This window comes from Emydura macquarii, unplaced genomic scaffold (assembly GCF_026122565.2).
Source record: "Emydura macquarii macquarii isolate MOO-44397 ecotype Brisbane River unplaced genomic scaffold, CSIRO-AGI_Emac_v2 contig_705, whole genome shotgun sequence".
NCBI lineage: Eukaryota > Metazoa > Chordata > Testudines > Chelidae > Emydura > Emydura macquarii.
Window position 1 is genome coordinate 3,123,758 of NW_027130842.1, and position 24,595 is coordinate 3,148,352.

General features: G+C 43.6%; 1 protein-coding gene across 1 annotated transcript in view; it reads right to left on the minus strand.

The window, feature by feature from the left end:
• The window catches only part of IFNGR1 (interferon gamma receptor 1), a 36,553-nt gene extending 13,848 nt beyond the window's left edge, over positions 1 to 22,705 (minus strand). The window contains exons 1-3 of the mRNA XM_067542299.1: positions 22,333 to 22,705; positions 3,497 to 3,611; positions 3,081 to 3,253 (exon numbers count right to left, since the gene is read on the minus strand). Of these exons, the coding sequence (XP_067398400.1) occupies positions 3,081 to 3,253; positions 3,497 to 3,611; positions 22,333 to 22,690 (646 nt within the window). The 5' untranslated portion in view covers positions 22,691 to 22,705. The remainder of the gene's footprint in view (positions 1 to 3,080; positions 3,254 to 3,496; positions 3,612 to 22,332) is intronic.
• Between the last annotated feature and the right edge of the window lie 1,890 nt (positions 22,706 to 24,595).

The window sequence follows — 24,595 nt, forward strand, 5'->3', positions numbered from 1 at the left end:
AGGCATTGATCAGAAAAAAGGATATGGCAACTGGATAGACATAAGGCTTGTTTACAAGTGCTTACACATTCTTATTTTGGTAAACGGGTGGATGGCTTTTTTCAGTTAAGCTATGTCAACTCAGAACAGATATAAACTGAACTGAAATAAACCATTTTTAAACCAAAAAGAAAGTTGATATAACAGTTTGCACTAGTATAAAAATGAGACGGATGGGCAACTTAAATGAAGTCAACGGCCATAAAATCCACTAAAACCTTTGGCAGGCCATCCTTTTAAAATTTTATTTATTTAGAAAAGAGGCTTCAGGATATAGCAGAAGAGGAAGCTGCAGAGGTTGAGAAAACAGCAGCTCTTGCTGTTCCTTGCTGCTGTGAAAACATGCGCCAGAGCAGTGACTCCTGCACTGACACCACCAAGCTGGGCTATATCACATACATCTGTCCACCCATGTTCAGTTCCGTGATCTCCAGGAAGGCAGACAAGCATGCACCCAGAAACACCACTCCTGCTCTGGTCCTCACCACTAGGGACATGCCACCCCCCTTCTGCAACCTCCAGGCACTAGCTGCCAGGGGCATCCTGCAGCAAGCCCAATGCAACTGGAGAGCTGATGCCTCCTGCCTTTACTCCAGTGAGTGCCAGAACAGCATCCTCCAGGTGGTGGGAAGAGCCTAACCCCTTTTGCCAACCTCTGCTACATGCTGGCAGAGCCTCTTGCTCCTTTCCTCATTCTGAGCACTGGAAGAGCTGCCTCAGTTTCAGATATAGGTGGGCCTGGATACAAACATAGCTGACCCAAGTTCACTTGTGGTTACGTCTTTGGTTAGCAGGCCAAATAAAATGAATTTGAGAGCTAGATAGCAGGGCTGCCAGTTGCCCATCCTGGATTTAAATTAAACCAGTGCAACTTTCCCCACATAAGGCCTTAAAATTCAGCTCATTGACAGCATTTAGAAAAGCAAAACAGTATCACTATAATGTATACATGAGACCAAAGCACCAAATATAGCACTACTGACTGATTAGATCCCAGTCAAGTATCAAGCAGAACCTAAGATAATACCTCATTAAAACAAGGATTATTAAATAATCTGAAAAACAAAAACTAAGGCAATAAAGAATCTCAGGAATTATCAGGACAAAAGGTTAAAAAGTGCTCATAAGAGGGGTATTAATGTATATAAAATTAGGCATTGGAAATGGATGTGATGAAACTACCCTAATAGGCAACAGGTTTATGAACTCAAGACATGTAAATTTAAGGCAAGAATTGGGCAATAAAAGAATGTAGGAAAAGGTTTGTACAAAGTTTAAAATTGATATAAGATAGGACTTTGAAGAGGCACCCTCTGTTTTGGTGTAAATTAAAATGAAATGCTACTGATTCTGAAGGAGCCCAAAACATTTTACAATTGAAAACTATATGCCCAGTACAGCCTTATTTACCCAACTATAAAAAGTGCATTAATTTTTCTTTGGATTATCCAAATAGAGACCAGTGTATGCATAAGGACTGCAATGCATAAAACTTTCAACACCTGACATTAAGCTCTGCAGTTACCTATTTTCTGTATTACTGTATTTTCTGTATTATTGCATCTGAAGAAGAGAGCTGAAGTCTCTCGAAAGCTTATGCCTGCAAATATTAAATTTGTTAGTCTTTAAACTGCCACGTAACTCTTGTTGTTTTTTCAGTCATACTACAGTAGACTTCATCTTCCAGGCAACAGTTTTGATTAATCAGAAGGTGGATAACTGAAGTCACAATGAATAGAAATCACTTAATCCATCATTGTAATACAGCAACCTCTGGGATGTCTAAGATGGCAGTACTTTCTAGCCGTGACAGTGGTCTCCTACCCCATACTGGGACAGTAGCAAAAAAAGGAAGACATGCCATCGAGGGCATCACCAGCACCACTTCTCTATTTTTAAATATTTGGAAAAGTGCTTAGACATTAGTGGGTGGGTGGAGGGAGGTCATAAAAGTAACTATCTATGCCAGTGGTTCCCAACCATTTTGGCTCGAGGGCCACAAATACCACATTTAAAACTCTGAAGGCCCACCAGTCTATCAACTCATAAAAAGTGTATTGATGTATAGACCAGTAAGGATTACAAATCTCTACATATTTAAAGTAAACGTTTTGATGCTACTGTGCTCATTTTTACATTCACTAGTCTACACCTACAAATTACTCACAATGTGTCACACGCTCACAGACAAAGCACTAGTGTAGATGAGTGACTGTCACTACACACTGAAGCACGTGGCTTGGCAGCTAAGTCACGGTGGGTGGCCTGCTAAGTGTGAGCCAAATCGGAAGGCACTGATTTTTAGAATCCTGCCCCTCCTCAAACACGGTAGGTCCTGGCTGCTTCACCAGCAGCCCCCCACCCTGCCCCCCAGTGCAGCCAGACAGAAGGCATTCAGCGAAGAGGCTGCCTCCTTGGTGATCTCCCATCCCCCTGGCTGCAGCAGGGAAATTGCATGCGTCTTGTAGCCCTGTGCGCTCCAACTGGGTCCCTAGGCAGGGACTCCCTTCTGCAGCCAGGAGGATGGGAAATCAGTGCTCCCCTCCCTCTGGCTCCAGCTGGGACCCCAGCACCTAGGGACACTCAGGCAGAGTGCTTTGCCATACTCCCTGCAACAGCCAGGGGGAGTGGAGCGCTGATCTCCCATCCCCTTGGCTTTAGCAAGGAGCCTGCACCCGTCTTGTAGCCCCGAGTCAACGTGCTCTGCCTGAGTCCTTAGGCAGCAGCTCCTTTCTGCAGCCAATGGGAGGGGAGTGGTGGGCCACTCAAAGTCTGAAAGACCCTGTGGGCCACTTTTGGCCCCCCAGCCACAGGTTGGGAACCACTGCTCTACACAGAACTAGAGTGCTACTAAGCAATTGTTATGCTTACCTTTCATCCTGAACCCCAAATTATTATGATATTCTTAATCAAACATATAATATTGCATCAGAAATATATTTACATTCATCTTTAAGTTTAACTGAAATACTATGAATTAATCTTAAGTGATCTCAAATCACTTTTCTAGATGTAAAATTTATGTTTACATTGAAACTTACCATCCCGTCGCAGAAGAAATTCTTTAGTTTCAACATACTCAGACTCTTTTAACCCAATCAGAGCTTTAACTCTAGCCCAGTATGAAAGATTCGGTTCTTTAATTTCATTTGAGAGGTTACAATCATGTTTACTTGTGTTCGTGCAGGATGTGACTGGTTTAAATTTCCCTAGCCTGTAAAACAGATTAAAAAGAGTAATTAATGTAACTTTTACAGTCTATGTATTACACAATATAGATGTCAGAATGGAGATAAGTTCCTTCATTGTTCACACTCATATTGAACCCCAGAGGAACTGCATGATTGTGTAGAAATAAAACTTTTCTCAAGATAACGGCAAAAATCAAAGGAATCACTACATGTATGCCTTTTAAAGAAAATAAGGTACAAGTATAATGTAAGACACAGAAACTTACTCATAAGGTTTGATTTCCACATTAAAGAGGGGGGTCAAAGGCATGTTCATGTAATCCCAGTGCAATTTAGTACTGAAGTTCACGGATTTTATCAAAACATTCGTCGGCAGAGGCACTAAAGGAAAGAAAGCAAACAGAACTTTCAGCATCTTGATGGAGTAGATTTTAGTCACAGTATAAAAACAGCCATCAACATTCCTGCAGTATTCACAAAGCAATGTATTTACAGGAAGTTACTTCAGAAGTCATTGGTGATAAGACTCTGCTTAGGTGCCCGTTTGAACAGGGCAGAGCCTGGCAGATTGATTTGCTGTTCTTCTTACGCGGAAAGGCTGTTAATCCTTTTTGTCCAAGACTGAGCTGCATCCCTCAGTTTCTCTCTCTTTTCCTACATTATGTTCTCTTACCTCCATCATATATTCTGTCTTTTCTGCCTCTGCCTCCACTCAAGGGGCGCTCTCTCTCTCTCTCTCTCAATACTGGATTTCATTATCCTGACTCATTCCACACACCCCACTTCCCTGCCCATCATCCCCTCATACAGAGGGCATGGAAATATCAAGCTCTTGAAGTCTCAAGAATAATTAACCTTAATAGCTAAAGGCAAATATTAAAGATAAGTCCCCATCTCTCACTGGCCAGGGTAATGGCCCAGGTGATAAATTCTCTCACTCCTCCAGCTGCTGGATAAGGGGGATGATGCTGTTTCTGGACTCACCTCAAAGGCTGCCTATGGGAATTGAAGAGGGGCATTTACTGTTTCACTCTCTAATCAGAGACTTCCAGCTGCTGTGATGATTGTAGAATCCCCATTATTTTAGTCCTCTCAGCCTCTTGGTTTCTATCTTTTAGTCTCCATTTTTGGATTCCCCAACTAAGCGAATGGCTTCAGTTTCTACCTCTGAGTTCTAATTTCCTAAAAGCAGTGAAACTAACCTGATTCTTTTCAATGCCACTACTGTCTACAGAGTTCTGAACAAAAGTAATGAAAACTGACAATACTTTCCTTGTTAGTCTGCTATAGCTTTTAACAGCTTTGAGCAGCAGCAACACTGGAGTTATAGGCAGACTAGGTCTTGTTTATACACAGAAGTTGCCCCAGTTAATCTGAAACAGGTTTAAAGCAATTCACTACAACTGTTTGGGCAAAATCCAGTATTAAGAGGTTTAAACTGATTTAATGTGTCTCTGTAAATTTACTAAAGTTATCAGTAGAAGACAGGTTTAAATCAATATAAGTGTCCACCCAAAGTTTCATTGGTTTAATTACATTAGCATAAAAAAAAAATCACACTATTTAGGCTATGGCTATACTGATGGCGGCAAAGTCAACACTGTCAGATCGACTTATCTGGATCGACTGAGCAGTCAGTGAAGACCCACTCAGTCGATCCAGAAGTTGATGCTGTTAATCCACCCCCTCACGTGGTGTAGCGCTGTGTTGATGGGAACGTGGGTCTTGTTGGCGCAATGCAGTGAAGACGGCGTGCAGAAGAGAAGCACAGCAGTCGATGGGAGTTACTCAAGTTCTCTGCACAGTTTGCGTAACTCCCATCGACTGCCGCCGAATCGCCAGGCCAGTGTAGACTAAGCCTTAGTTAAAACAGGACAAAGCTTGTTTAGACCAGGCATAAATTGAATTAAAAAAATAAATTACACCTTAAACCTAACCAGGGCATCTTTGTCACCTAGACAAGTCTGCAGAAAGCTTACACTTCATTGTTTTCCCACATGGTTCAAGTTTGGGAGGTTATTTTATCTAAAAGAAATAACCCCACAATTTCTGCAGAAGTTTATGATACCTGTTTAGGAAAATTTCCTACTTGCCCAGGCAAGCAGAGTTTCAAGATCTGTCCATGCTTAGGCACTTAAACAATGACACGGTAGGGGATGTAAAGTGTTTTTGTTAGAAGTATTGCTGCCCACCTGAAGCTGATAGCTAAAATATAAGTAGTAAGAGAGGCACCTGACTCCTCAGTGATGTCCAAAAGCATGTTGGCCCTAAGCAATAAAAAAAAATATATGCTTTTTGACTCATCCCCCCAACCTTTAAAGAAGAACACCAACTTGAAAAAAAATCACATCTGTTAGAAGCGTTTATACCTTCTACTGGTTGAAAAGTAACATCTATGATTACTACCACTGAAAGATTGTTAGAGTGTGCCTCTTTTGTTTGTTTACATTAAGCAGAAAAATCCAAACAGATTCAGCTATTATAAGCCACTGAAAATTCTATTTGCACATGCTCAATGGAGCTTGTTAGAGGCTTATTCCTAAAATTTCCAAAGATTTAATCTGTACTAAGCATGCTCCAGCCTATAGGGCTCCTACAACACAGCAACTGCACTGGACATACTCCAGCTCAGCCACACTCCTTGAATTGATTGATAAGCAAGGCTCCCTTAACTTTGGATCCTACGTGCATTTTATGATTAAAGGTAATGAGGTTACCAGGCAGAACGAGGCCCAGAATCTGTCTCTCACATGGCTAAGGTTAAGATTCTGTCATGGCTATTTTTTGTAAAAGTTATGGAAAGGTTATGGGCTTCTGTGAATTTTTGTTTATTGCCCACGACCTGTCCCTGACTCAGGGCTCGACAAACTCTAGGTGCCAAGTCGTCATAGCACCTAGGAATTTAATTCTGGCACCTAGTATTTCTCCCAGTGAAGGGCTGGGTCCTGGGGGGGAGCAGCTGCCAGGCTCCAGCCAGAGGTGCCACTGCGTCCATGTGGCGGGGCTGGGAGGGGGAGCGCTGCAGCTGCCATGCTCTGGCCAGGGCGTGCTGCCGCTGGGCCCATGTTGTGGGAGAGGGGCGGGGAGACCGGCTGCCGTGACCCAGCCAGGGCGCCCCTGCGTCCATGTGGCGGGGCCAGGAGGGGAGAGTGGCTGCTGTGCTCTGGATAGGGTGCCCTGCCGATGGGCCCACGTTGTCTGGCTCTTTAATTTTTGGGCTGGCTCCTAGCTATAAAGCAAATTTGTCAAGCTCTGCCCTGACTTTTACTAAAAATAACCAGGAGGGGAGGGGGATGGTATTGCTCCAGCCCCACTTCAGAAGAAGTCATGGAGGTCCTGAAAAAAAATCACAGAATCTGTGACCTCCATGACAGAACTGTATCCTTACTCATCGCATTTCCACTTAATCACACTGCTTTTCAGAAAATGCAAACTTTATGTACTTCTCTGTGCTGTCTATAATCTATAGTCTTTAATCACAACTTTCCAGAACTAAGAATACAATCCAGGATTCCTCATTCCCAACGTATTTCTGCAGTCTTGCAAGTAGTCACGTAAGCTCTGACAAACTATGTGCAGCATCACCCTCTAGTAGCTGGTTCACATAAGATACCAGCATGCTACTGATATCAGTTACTGCCTTAGCTCAAGAGAGAGACGTCTGTGCTGTGAACCTAGAAGTCCTGGTAAGCGTTCAGCGAGTGAATAAGGGTTGTGTACTGAATGAAGCTGTCTGTAGGACATCTGCCTCATTCGTTGTAGAACTGAAAGGTGTGGAGAGAATGAGGATGAAGTAGGGGCCGCAAGAAGAGAAAGGACTGTCTTCAAAGGCAACTAAATGTCACCTAGGAGAACTGGGTTCCATCCATGGCTCTGCCCTAGATTGCACATGCAATGGTGGACAAGTCACTTAAATGAAGATTTTCACAGATGGCCATTAACTGTATTCCTCGTTTTCTGGATGCCCGACCTGAGGCCTTGTTTTCAGAGCTGCTGAGCACTCACAACTACAAGTCAAGTCAATGGGAACTGCAGATGCTCAGCAGCACTAGGAGCAGGGTGTGGAGTTGGGAAGTCCTGTGCTACAATTCTGGTTATATTGTACGGGGAGATTTTGAATAGACCAGTAAAAGGGCCAAGGACCACGTGATAGTGCATCATACTTGTTGCTAACAGCAACCAAAATTGATAGACCTTTCAGCAGGCCTGTGCAGCCTCAGCATGACTAAGCCAGGAGGGGAGGGAAGCCCCTTTATCAACCTTTGCCTGACCCTGCACTCCCTCCCTGATGCTCTGGTGGTGCTGGGATCTGTGTTTCAGGAAAAGACCAATTAGCTTACTTATGCATGCTCTGTGGGAGATGTTTGTCCCAGCATCAAGATATGCAAATTCTATCAGACCATACCTCGCTAATTAAGTATTCTGGTAACCTTAGGTCTAGGTTTTGAAACTTTTTTCTTTTTCCTTGACGTATTATTGTCTACTAACAAGGATAAATAGGTGGGGGGATCGCTGTTTGAACTCAGCGAGTATGTTTTTTGGATTCTAAAACGACAACTGGAAGATCTGGCCGATTGGAAAGCTGTTGCAGTTCCCACTCGAAGGCCACCTCAGACTTTGGTAATTAAGGGTGGAGGGTTGGGGTGTTTTACTAACCTGCTGTGGATGTGTGTAAGTGCTTGAGCCTAAGGCCTGGTCTACACTGGCGACGTACGTTGACGTAAGGTCACTTATGTCAACCTACGTACACCTGCGTCTATACTGGCACCACTGTTAATTCGAATTAAGTCACCTTGAAAATCAACTTAATAAGACCACCTCTGCAAGTGGTGTAGCACCTAAATTGAATTTGTTAATTTGATTTAGTGTCAGTGTAGACACAACTTCACTTAAATCGAATTTATTGGCCTCTGGGAGGTATCGCACAATGCCACGTTTTGAGCTCGCTGGACAGTCTTGCTGTGCTGCTCTGTGGTCACGCTACCAGGAAATGTCCCCTCCTCTCAAACCCCGGGAAGATTTGAATTCTCATTTCCTGTGCTGCCAGCGTGGAGAGAGCTTTGTCACTGTTTTCCGCATGGCTACTGCAAAGCACAAACGCGCTCCAGCATGGAGTCAACCAGAGGTCTTAGATCTCATCGGGCTGTGGGGTGAGGAGTCAGTTCTGGCTCAGCTCAGAGCCAGCAAAAGGAATCTGGACATTTAGAGGAAGATATCCCAGAGCATGCTGGAGAAGGGACACAAGGGATGCTCAGCAGTGCCGCGTGAAGATTAAGGAGCTGCGTCAGTCGTATCAGAAAGCCAGGGAAGCGAACAGACGTTCTGGCTCCTCGCCTGAAACATGCCACTTCTGTGATGAGGTGCATGCAATTCTTGGTGGCGATCCCACCATGGTGCCACCCCACAGCATCGATACCTCTGCTAGGTCACAGTCCATGGACAACAATGAGGACTCCATGGATGATGAGGAGGAGGCTGAGGAGAACAGGGTGCATGAGAGCGTGCTGTCCGTTCTCCCTGAAAGTCAGGACATATTCCTGACCCCAGAGCAGTCCAGAAGTACACAGGACAGCACTAATGATCCTGTGGAAAGCACATCTGGTGAGTTTATTTTCTTCTTCTAAGTTCTGTCCTTTTACATTCGTTTGGGGGGGGGGGGGGAAGGGGGAGGGCGCAGCACGAAGGGGATTTCAGGCGTTTCAGTGACTGTACTAGGTGGTTACCCAAGGAACAGTTTATTTATGTGATGAGAAATGCTACGTTTATCATCAGTTGATATCTCACAAACTTTCACATATGTAATCTGTTATCCTTCGCAAAACTTTTCAGGGGAGGGCTGCCTTGTTCCTCCCTCCATGGTAGGACACTTTGCTGCAATCAAGGGAGCCTGCATCATGGTGGAACACTGCTAGTACCTTGCTGTGTCCAGCAAATCTTTGTTTTAAGCAGAGACTCCCCCCTGCCCCATGTTCTCCGCAGCTCCTCTCTGTAAGGATTTAAAATACCAGCAGAAACTCCCCCACCAACTGTCTGCAGTGCCTCTCTTAAAGGCACACTGCGCATGTTTAAAATACCTGCAGACGACACCCCCCCCCCACGCTCTCCGCAGCTCCTCTTTGTAAGGGCACAGGGAGCAGACCCTTCTGGGACGTCAGGAAGGGAATGAGGCTGTGTTTGCCCTGTGCACTGCATAGCCATTATTGTCTACATTGTTGCAGTTCTATCATTTTCTTCACTATGCTAACAGTTTTTTTTTTTCATTCTGTAGACACCTTGGCCTTGGCCCCACCCTCAAGAAATGCTGCGGAAAGACTATCGCAGATTAGAAAGAGGAAAAAAAAACAAGAGATGACATGTTTTGCGAGCTCATGAACGCCTCAGTGGCCGCAGACATAGAGCAAAGAGCATGGCGGCTCACCTTGTCCCAGAATATGGACATGGACAGGGAGACTTGCAGAGAAATGATGGAGCATGATTGCAATACCATGCAGGAGATGCTGCAAATCGTGCGGGACCAGGCAGACATGCTGCAGAGGCTTGTGGAGCTTCAGGAAGAGCAGAGGAAGGACAAAGTCACGCTGCAGCCCCTCCATAATGCTCCTCGACCGAGGGATTTGATGCCTACCCCTGCCCCGCCCGGTCTCTGAGGAGACTGGCCAGGCTGCAATACGTGCTTGCCTCCAAGGTGAGCAGAAAGCAGCTGCGGCCACGCCGACAGCTGGCCAGCAAGCTACTAACCTACCCCTTGAGACAGTGAATGAACACTCCCCCCCTTCCCTGAATGTTCATAAATAAAGTTAAGCATCATTTCAACAAGTTTCTTTATTAAATCATATCTTGTTCTGGAGGGATTTGGCGGGTACAGATATCGATGGGGGGGAGAAGGGGGGTTTCACCAAAGGCAAACAACACACAGGAACAGAAATCAGTCCTGCATCTCATTGCAGAACCTGGTTTTCAAAGCTTCCCTAATGCAAAGTGCTACACGGTTAGTTCTCAGCATAGTGCTGGCATCTGGCCGCTCAAAATTGGCGGCCAGTCCTTCTGCCTCCACAGCCCAACCCTGGGGGAACCTCTCAACCTTCGCTTCACACACATTATGAAGAACACAGCAAGCAGATATCACAGAAGGGAGGTTCTTCTCACTCATGTCCAGCCTAGTGAGGAGACTCCTCCATCTACCCTTTAAACACCCAAAGGCACATTCTACAACCATTCTGCAACTGCTTAACCTCTTATTAAAACACTCCTTGTCATTGTCAAGGTGACCGGTGTACGGCTTCATTAGCCAAGGGAGCAAGGGGTAAAGCAGGATCCCTCAGGATCACTATGGGAATTTCCACACCCCCAATTTGAAATTTTTGGTCTGGGAAAAAAATGCCCGCCTGCATATTAGAGAACAGCCCCGAATTACGCACGCATCATGCACCTTCCCAGACCACCCCACACAGATGTCGGTGAAACGACCCCTGTGATCCACAAGCCCTTGCAGGACCATGGAAAAGTACCCCTTGTGGTTTATGTACTCAGTTGCTAGGTGAGCAGGCGCTAACATAGGCATGTGAATCCCATCAATGGTCCCCCCACAGTTTGGAAACCTCATTGTGGCAAACCCCTCCACTATGTCCTGCACATTTCCCAAAGTCACTATCCTTCGTAGAAGTCTATTGATGGTCCTACATACTTGAATCACGGCGGTGCCCACTACAGATTTACTGACTCCGAACTGATTCCCAACTGAGCAGTAACAATCTGAGGTTGCCAGCTTCCAGAGTGATAGCGACTCTTCTCCACCATCAGAGCTTGTCTCAAGCAAGTATTAACGTGCTTCAGGGACGGGGCCAGCTCCGAGCACAATTCCAGGAAAGTTGCCTTTCACATACGGAAGTTTTGCAGCCACTGATCATCATCCCACATTTGCATAATGATGCGGTCCCACAAGTCTGTGCTTGTTTCCCTGCACCAGAACCAGTGCTTCACGGAATGCAGATGATTAATTACAGCCTGCAGCAACCGGGAATTGTTCTGCTCGATGGCTTGTAGCAGGGCAGCCTCGGTGGCATCGCTGTTGTGTGTGCTTCAGCTTCTTGCACTACTTTGAAAATACTTGATGATAAGCTGCAATGTATTTGTAACGCTCACAATAATAGTGCAGAGTTGAGCTGGCTCCATGTCTCTGCAGCAATGGCGAGAATGGGGAGTAAAAAAACCGTGTGAAAATACTTTTCCTGTTTGTTTGGGGGAGAGGGGGGAAGTAGGGAGGGGGAAGCAGCGTTGCATCATGTGACGATGACACTCGTCCCAACAGCCACTGCGGCTAGTTGCACTGTGGGATAGCTACCCACATTGCACTGCTTTGCAATTTGAATTAAGAGACCTGCGCAAACAGCGTAGTGCATACACGCTGCTGCGACTTCTAAAAATCGGCTGCTGAAAGTTGACTTAAAGTAAGTCGACTTCACTCGGCAGTGTAGACATGGCTTAAATAAAAGTATACCTTCAAAGTAAGAGCACACTCGTGTGGTGCTTGAGCCTAAGAAAAGGTATAGCTTTGTAGTAAGAGCACTGTTGTGTTATACTGTTTCTACCAGTCTATCTATCGGCTGGACAACCGTGTCTCCATTTGACTTATTTCCTGACACCACCTTGCACAAAGTAAAGTTACCAGAGCTTTGGGTTGGCAGAACCCCGGGTAACAATACCACTAACTCACTCTGTGGCTTTGCACAAGTCACTATCTGTTTTAGTTTCCTTGTGTTTAAAATGCGTATAATATTTACCCACCTACTTCACAGAGGTGTTGGCAGGGATTGGTTAGTGTCTGTACTGTGCTTTGAACACACACAATTAATAAAAATGCAGAGAACTCTAAAAAATGAATTCTTAGTTCTCACGTTAGGTATCCAATCATAGAAGCAGCCATAATTGGTGGACACTTCTGCAAATTATAGCCTAGGTTTCTTATCTGTAAAATGAGGATAACTTATCTCACAGAGGAGTTGTGAAGATACATTCATAAGATACTCAGACTTTCATTAACACCATAGAAAACCCATAAGGAAATTAATAATTCTGTATTTAGCACAGTGTTCGGAAGGTGCCAAACACAACATGGGGCCAAACCCTAAGTTATAAGCTTAAAGAGTAATACTGAATAGTTTCCTCAGCCTAAACACCACCATTCTCGGCACTGAAAAAAATAGGGGTTGTGGTGGAAAAAAATGGTTTGTGATCATGTAGTTAGAGATGATCATAATGCATGTATATATGGAAAGAGGACAAATTAAGGATGGATAGGAAATTTTACTTCTGGTATTTCCTACCTTTTAAATGTTTGAATTTGCAACCTTATTTTAATATAGATTTTTGTATATAATACTGATGTCATAATAGACCATAACTCAAACCTGACTTCTGCCAAATTACGTTTTTCTTCACAAAACATAGTGGAAAGACTTGAGGTTGTATGTACAGTTAGAGAGTCTAAACTTTGTTTCATCATGCTATACTAATATATAAGACCCTCTTAAATCACAGAATGATTGTCAAATAATTGCTGTTGAGTAGCAGACAAGACATGGAAAAGTAATAAAGGAACCTTATTATTTGCAGTAATTTGGAAAAGCTGACAATGGGAGCCCCACCACGCCAGGGGCAGACAGTAGATGCTTCCGCTGTTGACCACCCAGTACAGAGAGCAGAAGCCCAGACCTCACAGGCCTAGGCTTCCACTGTCAGCCCTGCGCACAGCTGTGCTCCCCCTGCCAAAACTGCAATGGAAGCCTAATATTGCTAGACCTGCAATTTCTGCAATATCACAAATCAAGTAGAGCAGGGGTGGCCAACCCGCGGCTCGCTAGCCGCATGCGGCTCTTTGGTCAAACAAATGCAGCTCTTTGCATGCTGCTCTTTGCTGTTTTGCTCTTTGAAATTGACAAGCTTTTCAGGAGAGGGTAAGAGAGGAGGGGAAACTGACAAGTGAAATTGACAAGCTGCCACCGAAATTGACTGATCAGCATGAATTTTCAGCAGAGGGTAAGAGAGGAGAGGAAACTGAAAAGGTAAATGTGGCTCTTTGCGGCTCTTCGTCTCTGACTGGTTGGCCACCGCTGAAGTAGAGCCTTACTAATAAGTAAAGTAAATATCGCAAATTAAGTAGAGCCTTACCAATAAGTAAAAATAATTTCCCTCATCTTAAGAATGAGACCACAAACATTTAATATATGAAATGTGTAAGGTTTGAAAGTGGTTTAGTCAACCTCTAACACACAAAAGGTGACATTTCAGTTATTGGAAACGGGAAACAGCAGCAGATTCTCAACCACAAGAAAAGAAGGTGTCAATTTAGCTGAAAGTATTATCAAAGTAGTCATCTGTTATAAAATGCCTAACAGTAAATACAATACTTGCATAATAAGCAATGCAGAATACAAATGCACATTAATGTACTATTACACAAATAAAACTAAACTAAAAATATTAAGGTTGCAAAATTAAGCACTGAAAAGTTAGGAAATGCCAGAATTATGGTAGCCTGTAGAACCTTAATTCAGCCTCCTTGCATATACACAGTCTTTAATCACATGATCATATACTATTTTTTCCACAAGCCCCCTGCCTCATTAAGTACACAGGATGGATGCCGCTCACTTAATGAGCAACTATTCAATGTATTTTCTCATCATTCTTCAATGTTTCCACCCAAACCTTGTTTACAACACATGGTTCAAACTCCGTTCTGAAGGCAGAATTATTTGTCCCTCATGGGCTTTTTATGGTGCTGGTCACTATGGTATGTGATTGTTTCATAAACATTAATGAATTAATTTAGACACCCTGTGAAATGAAGGAGTATTATTCCTATTTTACAGATGGGGAACAGACAGAATGATTAAGATCAGAAGTATCAAATAATTTTAAGTGTCTTAACTGAAGACACCTATAACCAGATTTTTCTGAATGCTTAGCATTATAAGTTCAAAGCACTTTATATGTTCAAAGCACTGCTCTGATTAGCTAAAATTGCAGCTGCTGAATGCTCTGCACTTCTGCATGTCAGACCCATGGCTTCAGGTCAGGCATCCAGAAAATGAGGCACTCAATTAATAATCACCTGTGCAAAATTTGGTTTAGGTGACTCGCCCAGCATCACAGGAATTCTATGGCAGAGGGAGGGATAGAATCCTGTTCTTCGGGTGGCATTTAACTGCCTTAACTACAAGACTATCCCTTCTCTACCTGCAGTTCTCTACCTCATTCACTACACAATACACCACCTTCCAACTTCTGAAATAAATGAAGGGATACTACAGTCATCTTCACTATTAAAAACACATCCATCCCCAGAACATGTCCATCTTGTGCACTGAATGAGGCAGGGCTCCTGGGCAAAAAAAAGTTGTCTTCAGTTATATGATCACATACTATTAAATGTACAAGAGAAAGTGAATTAGGCTTGTGCAGGTAACCTTAATTCTGGCATTTCCAAACATCTGAGTGCAGACTTTATACTGACACCTCATGGGTGACATCAGCATGGTCAGAACATTTAGGTCCACTGCAGAGACTTCTGCCACTTGAGCTAATGGAGTGCCTGATAGCAGTACTAGGTTGTCCTCTTCTTTGGGGGACAGCACTAGAGGGGAATTAGACACTCTGCCAGCAGGTTTCAAAGATATTTGCTGACAACTACAGAGGACTGGTGACACTCAGGAATCATGGGTTCCATTCCAGGCTCTCGAGTGTACTGCAGTGGGGACAGTCTCTTCTGTGAATTTCCCTCAACTTTGACCCACTCCTGCCTCATCCCCTCCAACCTGCATAGTCCTACATCTTCCCCACCCCTTGTTCCTCATTCCAGTTCCATTTTCCTCACCTAACCAGTCCCAGTGTACTCACCCATCTTATTCCAGCACCAATCTCCTTGCTCAGCCAGTCCCAGTTTCTTTGCCAAACTATTCCCAGTTCTTTCCACAGTCCCCATTCTCCTTGCCTGCCAATCCCAGTTCCCCCCTCAACTCCTCATCCATTCTCTCTTCCCACACCCAGCCATTCCTCCCACCCACATTCTCCATCTCATCTGAAGGTAACACTTAAGATATGTGGGATCTTCCCCATCCCCAACAAAGACTACAAAACCAAAGACACCATAACAGGGCCTTCTTAATTAGAAAACATACAATTTTAATAGTAAGTTTAAACAGGACGCTAGCTATAGTGATACTTAAAGTAGCAGTTTCAAAATCATCATTAGTCACTCTCTTCAAGAACATTACTGTTTAACATTACTAGAGAAATTATCATGGTTTTGAACCATCAAAATACATAATTAAACATTTCTCCCCTCTACAATACCCCATCCTGCTCTGCAGGCCTGGCCACAATTCTGAGACATCAATCAATATTGGTTACAGACACTGTGATTATCTTTAAACATAAAAGATTCTGATTAATACCTTAAATCTAAATAAAATGCATACAAAATGCAACAACATTTGAGATATAAAATCATGTTTAACTGTGAGAAGCTAAGCATGAAAAAGTCAGGAAATTCAGCAGAAAACAGACAATGGATAACCTGTGTAAACATACAACATGACCCAATTTCTTGCTGAATTTTTTAACTTCTAACTACATTAAGGCCCAGAAAATAGTTAACAATTCAAACATTTACAAACAGGCATTCCACAGCTCTGAAATTCGCTCCCTCCAGACTCCCATCTCTAACAATGTTAACCACAAGTAAAATTAGAACTTGTCTAACTGAAGGGCAAATGTCTATGCTAGTACAATGAAGGCACATATGAATCAGGCAACAGAAGTCAACAGCAAGGCAGATCCATTCAGCTTCCCTGAAAATAGGGATAACAGTGTTTGTCCCAATAAAAGAAGAAAACACACATGGGTGATGAGCAGAGATCAAAGTTACCATGATTCCAGAAACAGGAAACAAAGACTATTTAACTTTGAGGCAATTAATGAATTCTGCAGCAAAATCCCTGGTTTGTCTCACTGGAAATCCTGTAGCTATTTCAAGTAATTAAAAAAATGATAGGGAAGTTATTTAAATACAAAAAATGAATGCAATCAATACATTGCGCTGTATTGACATTGGTACAGCATAAAATGAATTGAATCTAACCTAGAACCTTCTGGAGACTTTTGTATTGACAACATATAACTGCATTGTAGAAGCTGTCACAAGGAAACTGGAGATTATGGCAGCTGGGTAGGGAACTCTGGGGGCTTTTGGCACTTCGGAAAGTATTAGATTTTGGCATCAGATAGGAGGTAGTCAAGGGTTCAGTGAAAAGAGAGGTGATGCATTTCTTCTCACCCTAGGTGGATGGGATTAGAGATAATGAAAGAGATATTGGGGGCCTGAAGCTGGTTTAAAATCCTAGCCCCAATGGAATCAAAGGAAGTTTTGTAATTGTCTTCAATGGGGCCATGATTTCACTCCTCGGACTCCAATTTCAGCAACAGTTAGCCACCTGTTCCTCAATCCAATATCCATAACCACATCTAGTGAATGATGGATAAACTGGATATTTCTCTTTAGATTAGCAACAGTGAAGTAGTTAATTTTGGCATTTAGATTCTCATGAAATTTCAGAGCTGATGTCCTAATGAGATATGTGGAAAAACAAACATCAGATGGGAGCTCTGCACAGATCCTTTGCTAAGAAGTTTCCCTTTTAGCCGAAAAGGCTGAGATTGCACAAGTGAACAGAATGGACAACCAGTTGTCATCTCTCTCCTAGATGATAAGACTGCATCTAGGAATGGTAATACTCAAGACTAGAACAGTTTAATAAAAGAGGAAAACACGGGACATTGAAAAACAGACTGATGTGTGGGTTGGGGTGATTCTTATGACTGGAGGAAAGGAAAAGCTAGGGGATCTGTTCCCTACTTCTAATGCTGCTAAGAGCAGAGGTTTGGAAGGATTTGTCAAAATCATCCAAAGTTAGGAATTTAAGTTTTCTGTCCCAGAAGTCCTTAGAGGCAAAGCAACAGCTAAACAGAACGTTTGCCTGTAACAAGTCACTATGATCTTTCTGGATGCCAACATAATTAAGAATTTTGTTTGAAGACAAAATGGAATAAAGCACTTTTAGCAAGAGGACTAAAATAACTTAGTTTAAACACAATTCAATATTGAAATCTACGTATTGAATGTTCAATTGTGTTTAAACTAAGTTAGCTTAGTCCTCTTGAGACTATATGTCTTGTAAGTTTTTTCAGCCTGTACTTCTGAGGAGTGAATGGAAGAGATTGATAGGACAAAAGTAGGAGAGAAAACCAACAGAAACAGGTAGAGAATACCATGTAGGTGGCAAGAGAGAACTATGGAATAGAAAGACAATGACAATGTAACAGAGCACTAAAAAAAGCTAATAAGCGAGTTAAGGAAATGAAGTAAGGAGATGCATTAAGAGCCTTTAAATAGAATATACTACATTGCTATTTTATTTATTTAAATTTCAGAGAGTCAGGGAGAGAACATGATTTGTGGGGCAATGTTGTACAGATATTTGTCACACTGGCTAGTGATAGTCCCAAGGCTAGTAGTCAGGTACATTTTTCAATCCCCATAAATATACATGCAAAATACAGAGAGAATAAATGGTACAGTATAAAAGTTTTATCTGCATTAGTTTGTATGTCACATTAAACTTTTCATTAATTTTTTTCATATCCTTCTTATTAGAAAGCAAGAACTATTTCCTCCTTCTGCTGGAATAAGCACCTGTTTCTAGCCCCGATGACTTAGGTGATTTGAACGTAAATCTGTTACTTGTCCAAGACAGTATCCATATACTTAACCTCAGATGGGTTTAATTTTGAAAGAGAAATCCCCCATTTTGAAAGAAAACTCAACATTTCTAACTGATTATTTTTAAAATGTCTTTGCAGGAGCTCAGAAGTTTGGACTGTTAGAAGCAGTTCAGGAGATTGATTAGTGGACTGAGGGCATGTGAAGTTGTTAAAAGACATGAGATAGTTAAATGCAACTGATTGAACGTTTCTATCACTTGGAATTATATAAATCCCATCTTGCCTTTCTGAAACAGCCTTGAAAAAGCTGCCATTTATCACGCATAATACATACCCATTCAGATGTCATTAAATCATATTAAATATGTTTAATCAAATTATTAATATTGAAAAGTTTGAAGGCACTTTTTTGTTGTTGTGTCCCTTCCCCTTCACACAAACATTTACAAGGAGAAAAGAATCAAATGAAAATAAGTGGAAATATTTCAGGAGTAAAACCTGGATACCACTCTGAATTTGTCCTTTGGCTTTATTTACATAGTGGTAGCAGATGTACACATTATTACAACAAAGTTTGTGCCACTGTACTGTAACCATGTATGAAAGACTGGAGGAAAGACAACTCTCCCCATTGATTCAGTGGCTGAGTAAACGCATTGCATCTGTTTAAAAACTTCTTGTTCATGTATGTTAAAGGACAAATGCAAATTAGATTTGACTATGGTTCATGTTCTCAAATACTCCAGAACTTTGTCCTTCAATCTTAAAAGTGTATAGGAGATTGAGAAAGATTTTCCTACACCAACTGGAGCTGGGTTTTATTGTTTACAGTGTAAGTGTGTATAAAGTACAATACTATATAGGTAAGTTACTTTTGACATTTACATTCTAAGCAGACATACACCTTTGTCAGTGAAGTGTTTCTTGCAGTACTCAGAAGTAACCTTATATACCTTAATATTCCACTTATTTAAATAGACATTCATTTAAAAATGCCACCTCATCACATGCTGTAATGAATAGCAATGAGTCTAAATCAAGCTTACCAAATGATGCTGAAAAGCCAATGGAATTTTAAATGTCACCATTCTTCCTTTCAGCAAAACCATGCAGAATTGCACTTTCTACTCACTATCTTTTCTAAATCCAATTCAAGTATTTAGCTAAGTGCAGCTGAAGGTATTTAATGAATGCTCCCTAGATTGAGTGATAAAGATCTCAACAAAATAAGGGTTTATGCATTGATCCAAAATGAGAGATGTAAGGAAACTAGTGCAGGAACCTTAAAAAGGATGATTAACTTCATTTTTAAAATATGGTTTAATTTTCATATTAAATAAAAATCAGAAATAAAAGGAAATCAAGCTCATACAGTGCATATCCTTTTATAGAATAACCATGTATGCTCAATACTTTCTATAATTTTCCTTTCCCAATTCAGTGCTTTTATTGTATGTACTGCATAAGTCACGTAAAGGGATTCTAAATTGATGGACAACTGAGAAAGAATTATTTGGTGTTGAGGGCAAACAAAATACAACAATAGCTAGATTAAATCTCAGAATCATTTCCTTTGGAAGGGAATTCTAGTGGGCCATCTACTACAGCATCATGGCAAGTTTGACTTATTTATCCCTAAATCTGCTGATATATTCAAATTAAATCTAGATTTGGTTATCACCAGTAGAAGCAACCTCCTTTGGCAGTTTCTTTCCATTTATCATCTGTTCTTACAGTTTAAAATTTTCCTAACATTTAATCTAAATTTCCCTTCCTGCATCTGGAGTCCATTACAACTCTTTTTGTGCTGACTGGAAATAAGTTTGGTTGTGGACATTATAGAATCATCATATAAATGTAAGACTGGAAGGGACCTCAAGGGGTCGTCTAGTCCAGTCCAGTCCCCTGCACTTAACACAGGACTATGTAGAAGCTAGACCATTCCTGATAGGTGTTTGTCTAACCTGTTCTTAAAAACCTCCAATGATGGAGATTCCACAACCTCCCTAAGCAATTTGTTTGCTTAACTACCCTGACAGTTAGGAAATTTCAGACCATTTCTCCAGATCATTTTGAATTTTAATTTTAATCCATCCTCCAAAACCCTTGCAACACTTCATGGCTGGGTATCATCTATTGTAAGTGTCCTCTCTATGCCATTTCCTAAATCATTGATGAAGCTATTAAACAGAACCTGACCAGGATGGATCCCTGCAGGACCCATTTGATATGCCCTTCCAGCTTGACCGTGAACCACTGATAACTACTCTCCGGGAACGGTTTTCCAACCAGTTATGCATCCACCTTATAGTAGCTCCATCTAGGTTATACTAGGTTTGTTTAAGAGAAGGTCATGTGAGACAGTAACAAAAGCCTTACTAAAGTCAAGATATACCATGTCTATTGCTTCCCCCACATCCACAAAACTTGTTACCCTATCAAAGAAAGCTATTAGGTTGGTTTGGCACAATTTGTTCTTGACAAATCCATGCTGACTAGTACTTAGTTTTCCATGATAAAAAAAGCAAAATTCTCCCATTGTCAGCCCCAGGTGAGGGCTCAGGCTGTCACATATTTAATAAGTGACACTGGTATTTTCAGTAAAATTTAGTTAATAGTTAATATATATTTTTATTTTTTCACAAAATGTAAAACCTAAAGATTTTATATAAAAACACAAATTATGCAATTTTCCATGGTAAACAGATTTCTAAGATCTCTGCTTATCACTTTATTATCTTCACTGTGTTTGCAAATTGAGTGCTTGATTATTTGCTCCATTATCTTTTCCAGGTACTGAAGTTAAGATGATGAATTGGAGCTCCTGAATTTATGAATTAGGCCTTTGATGTCATACTTATGCACTGCTGATATATTATTACAAAAATACATTTAGTCCAGCAGAGTCAGTGGGTGTTTTCAAACCCCATTTTGGGGAATTAGAACCCAGAGAGCATGAGTGATCAACATCTATGCAATAGACTGTTAATGGTGTTTCAGGTGGATAGATCTTATTATATGGGCAGAGTCTGAAAGAGTACCACTACCTTTTCCCCCTTCCAAATCTCATCCCTGCGTATGTCACAAAGGCCACAATGTTTAGGCCTTTTCATGGGAAGAAGAATATATAAGGCCTGATTAAATAATTAGGTATTAGGTGCAGGTGCAATATTTTAAACATAATTTAGGCAGGTAAGACTAGACAGGTTTCAAAACCACATCAACAAGATTTTCTACCAGAGCTGAACCACACTTCTATGAACCATTTTAAAGAAAAGTTGTATCTGATCTCTACTAGAACATATAAATCATTCTTAAAACCTGTTAAGATGCTAATTACATAATGTATACTTAAGAGTCTCAATCAGGCTTTTTTTTGGGGGGGTTTCTGGCAACCTTACTTGAGGGATTGTTTTTATACACAGTTTCTGCTGTTCCCCACTGTCCTGCAGCCCATTCTTCCTAAAAAGGAAGCCATCCAGAGGCAAGACATTTTTATAATTCAAGGCACTCAGTGCAGGCAGGAAATCTGAACAAAACCAAGACAGTCACATGGGGGAGGAGGAATCCAGATAAAGAGGTGGGGAAATAAAAACAGGAAATAAACAAGCTGCACCCTCTAAACAACTACAATCCCCTTGCCCTCTGTGACCTGGCAAACCCACCAGGGGCGAAGGCACAAGCATTGTCTTCACTCCATCTACACCACAGAGCTCCTGGCCCTGTCCTAAAAGCCACCATCGCTTCCCCCGCACCCGCTCAGAGTCCGCTTTCCCCAGATGCCACCTCAACCACATCCCATCACCACACAGCCTCGTTACCCAAACACAAAGACAACCCTCTCCTGCCCAAGCAGACCCAGCCTAGCTGCCTTCCCCTAGCTCCGGGGCCACCATTCCCACTGCACCCCAGCCCAGCACCGCCCCCAGGCAGCAACTCTCCGCACCGCACCTCCTGGCTGTGGCTTACAGCGCCAGCTTCTGGGAGCCAAGGGATCCCCACCAGCCATTTACCCAGCAAGGAGGGGAGTGGGAGCCCAGGGCCCCCTTGGGGGCTCAGAAACCAGGGGGGCAGAAACACAGACCCACCAGCTGGTGGTTTGTTTGTTTGTTTTTAACTATCCGAGTTTCCAGCCCACCTTATTTTGGGGAGCGGGGAGAAAAGATCCCGAGGGGATATCTGACCTCCTAGCAAGTGTGAAAAATGGGGGGGAGGCCCGGGGGGAGAGGGGAGGGGAGGCGGTAAACGGGAAGAAAACAAAGCCACGTTTAGGGCTAGCGAGTTCGCTGCTTCCCCACCGCCGCCGCCGCCCAGTCGGTACCTGTTTCCGGGGCTTCCTCGGAGATGGCCCCGCTGCGGGACAGGAGCAGCAGCGGCAGCAGCAGGAGGAAGAGACGCGGGGCCGTCGGGAGCGCGGGCCGCATCCTGGCCGGTGGGGGAGGCGGGGGGCCGCACCCGCCGCAGGCGCGAGGCGGGGGAGAGACGGCGGCCGGCTCCGGCTCGAGCGCGGCGGCGGCCCCAGCTCCGGCTGCGCAGCGACGCGGCGGTGCAGTGCAGTGCGGGGCAGAGAGAGGCGCGAGGCCGCGCGCGAGACCAGCAGCACTCGAGCGCGGGGCGGGGCGGGGCCCGCCTGGTTCTGGCCACGTGACGGGAAGGGCCCGGGCCGAGATTTTTTCCATCCCCCCCCCACCAGGCTCCGCCTCTGGAGGCCCGCGCGCCGCTGTTGGGCCACGCGCGGCGTGTCCGACACACACACACACACGCGCGCACACACTGGCCGGGCGCGTGGCGGGGGTCCCTGGGCTGGGCTCGGTGGGCTGGACCCTTCCCCCGCCCCACTGCATTGGGACACAGCAGCCAGCCCCCGCTTAACCCTTAGCCGCCTCCAGCCCCAGGTCACGGCTGGCTGGGGCAGCCCGGGGCGCTGCTGCTCGCCTCCAAAGCAGACAGGGCAGGAATAGCCTTCGCAGTCAGTGCCGGCCCCAGAGGTGCACAATGCAGTCCTCGTCTGCCCTCACCCACCGTGCGGCGAGTTATTGCCCTGCACAGTCCTGATTTCGTCAGGCTTTTGGTCTCTTTTCCTGATTTAACTCCCCTGCCCCGTCCTGGATGTCTGAGATAACTCCGCAGTGCTGCCGGCTCCCACAAATGCGTAGCAAGTCATTTAAAGGGAGGTACAGAAGGTTTAGGCCCTGCTGCAGGAGCTCTTGCCCCAAAACCTAAATGAGATCAAACTACACACGTGTATGCAACTGCACAAGTGTATAAAGTGCTGCCTGGTAGTGCAAAGCATCCAGCTTCTCCCAACCATCAACAGACCAGTTAATTCAGTGCCCTCTGTAAAGGAAATTATGCATGTGGAAATCATTAGCTGGAAACGTGAGAGTGGTGATCCATAAGAAAGGATATTATACATGAAAGTGTCATGAAGCTATAGGATAGGAATGTCCTTTGTAAGCAGAATTTAACAGAGAAACAAAAGAAAAGATGGAATGTATATATGAAACAGCAGTGTAAGCAAAAATACTAGGGAGAAACAGGAGATGTGCACCATCTGGTTTTAATATCTAAGGGGGGCCTCCTCCTTTAGGTAAAAGGTATATAAGTGTAACTAAAAAAACCAGAAGGGGCTTGCAATCCTTTTATTGCAAGTCTTCAGCTGAATAAAGGATTCTTTTCCTATGAAACTGTTTGTGTCTGTCCGGCCGTTTAGTCTCAGCTGAAAGGGACCCCGACAATTACTTGCATGTGGGTAAACAGGTTTTATTTGCTTAAACCTGTGACCATAATTTATGCATGTCCCTAACACCTCTCAGTCCCACATCCTCCCATCCTTCAACACCCCACATCAACTCTAGACCTGTCCCAAACCATTTCTCAACTCAGCGCATCCACATCAACCCATACATCCCTGTATGGAGGTTCTTCCCCTTCTCTGGCAGGGAGGGAGTGTAGCTCCAGCTCTTTGATTTCCCCTCTCCTTGCTCCCAGACCTAGGTGGAATGGAGCACCTATTGACTTCTCACCCATGTAGGTGGGGTGGAGCAACTGCAGGGGCTCTTGGGCATCAGCAGGCTGATCCAGAAGCTTAATTCTTACCCTTCGCTAGCCTTGTGTTGCAGAGATACTGGGAAGGGGGAAACTATCCAATTTTTACAGGAGAGGAAGAGGGAGTATAGCTGGCCTCTGCATGCTGCTTTCTCCCCATTTCCCTCCTGTGAAATTATACCATCTGTCCTTTTTCTTCCCTGTTCCCCACCCAAAAGCTCTTACTGGTTCTTGAGGGGAGTGAGTTGCTCTGACTGCCAAGTGCAGCAGCTCTGGTAGGCTGTTCTTCCTCAGGAGGTGGGGACATGGAGATGGCAGCCAAGCTCAGGAGTTTTCTGCTTGACAGCTCTGAAAATTGCTAAGTACAGTGCTTTTAATATCGTTAGAGTGGCTGGGGGCTCAGGGGACAAACTCTGATGTGGGGAAAAATCATACTAAGCAGAGAAAAAATGTGAGGCACTGCTGGTTAGAACTAGAAACCAACAGTGTTGCAATCCCAAGTATTCTAACGAGATATGGCAAGAGAGAGGAACCCA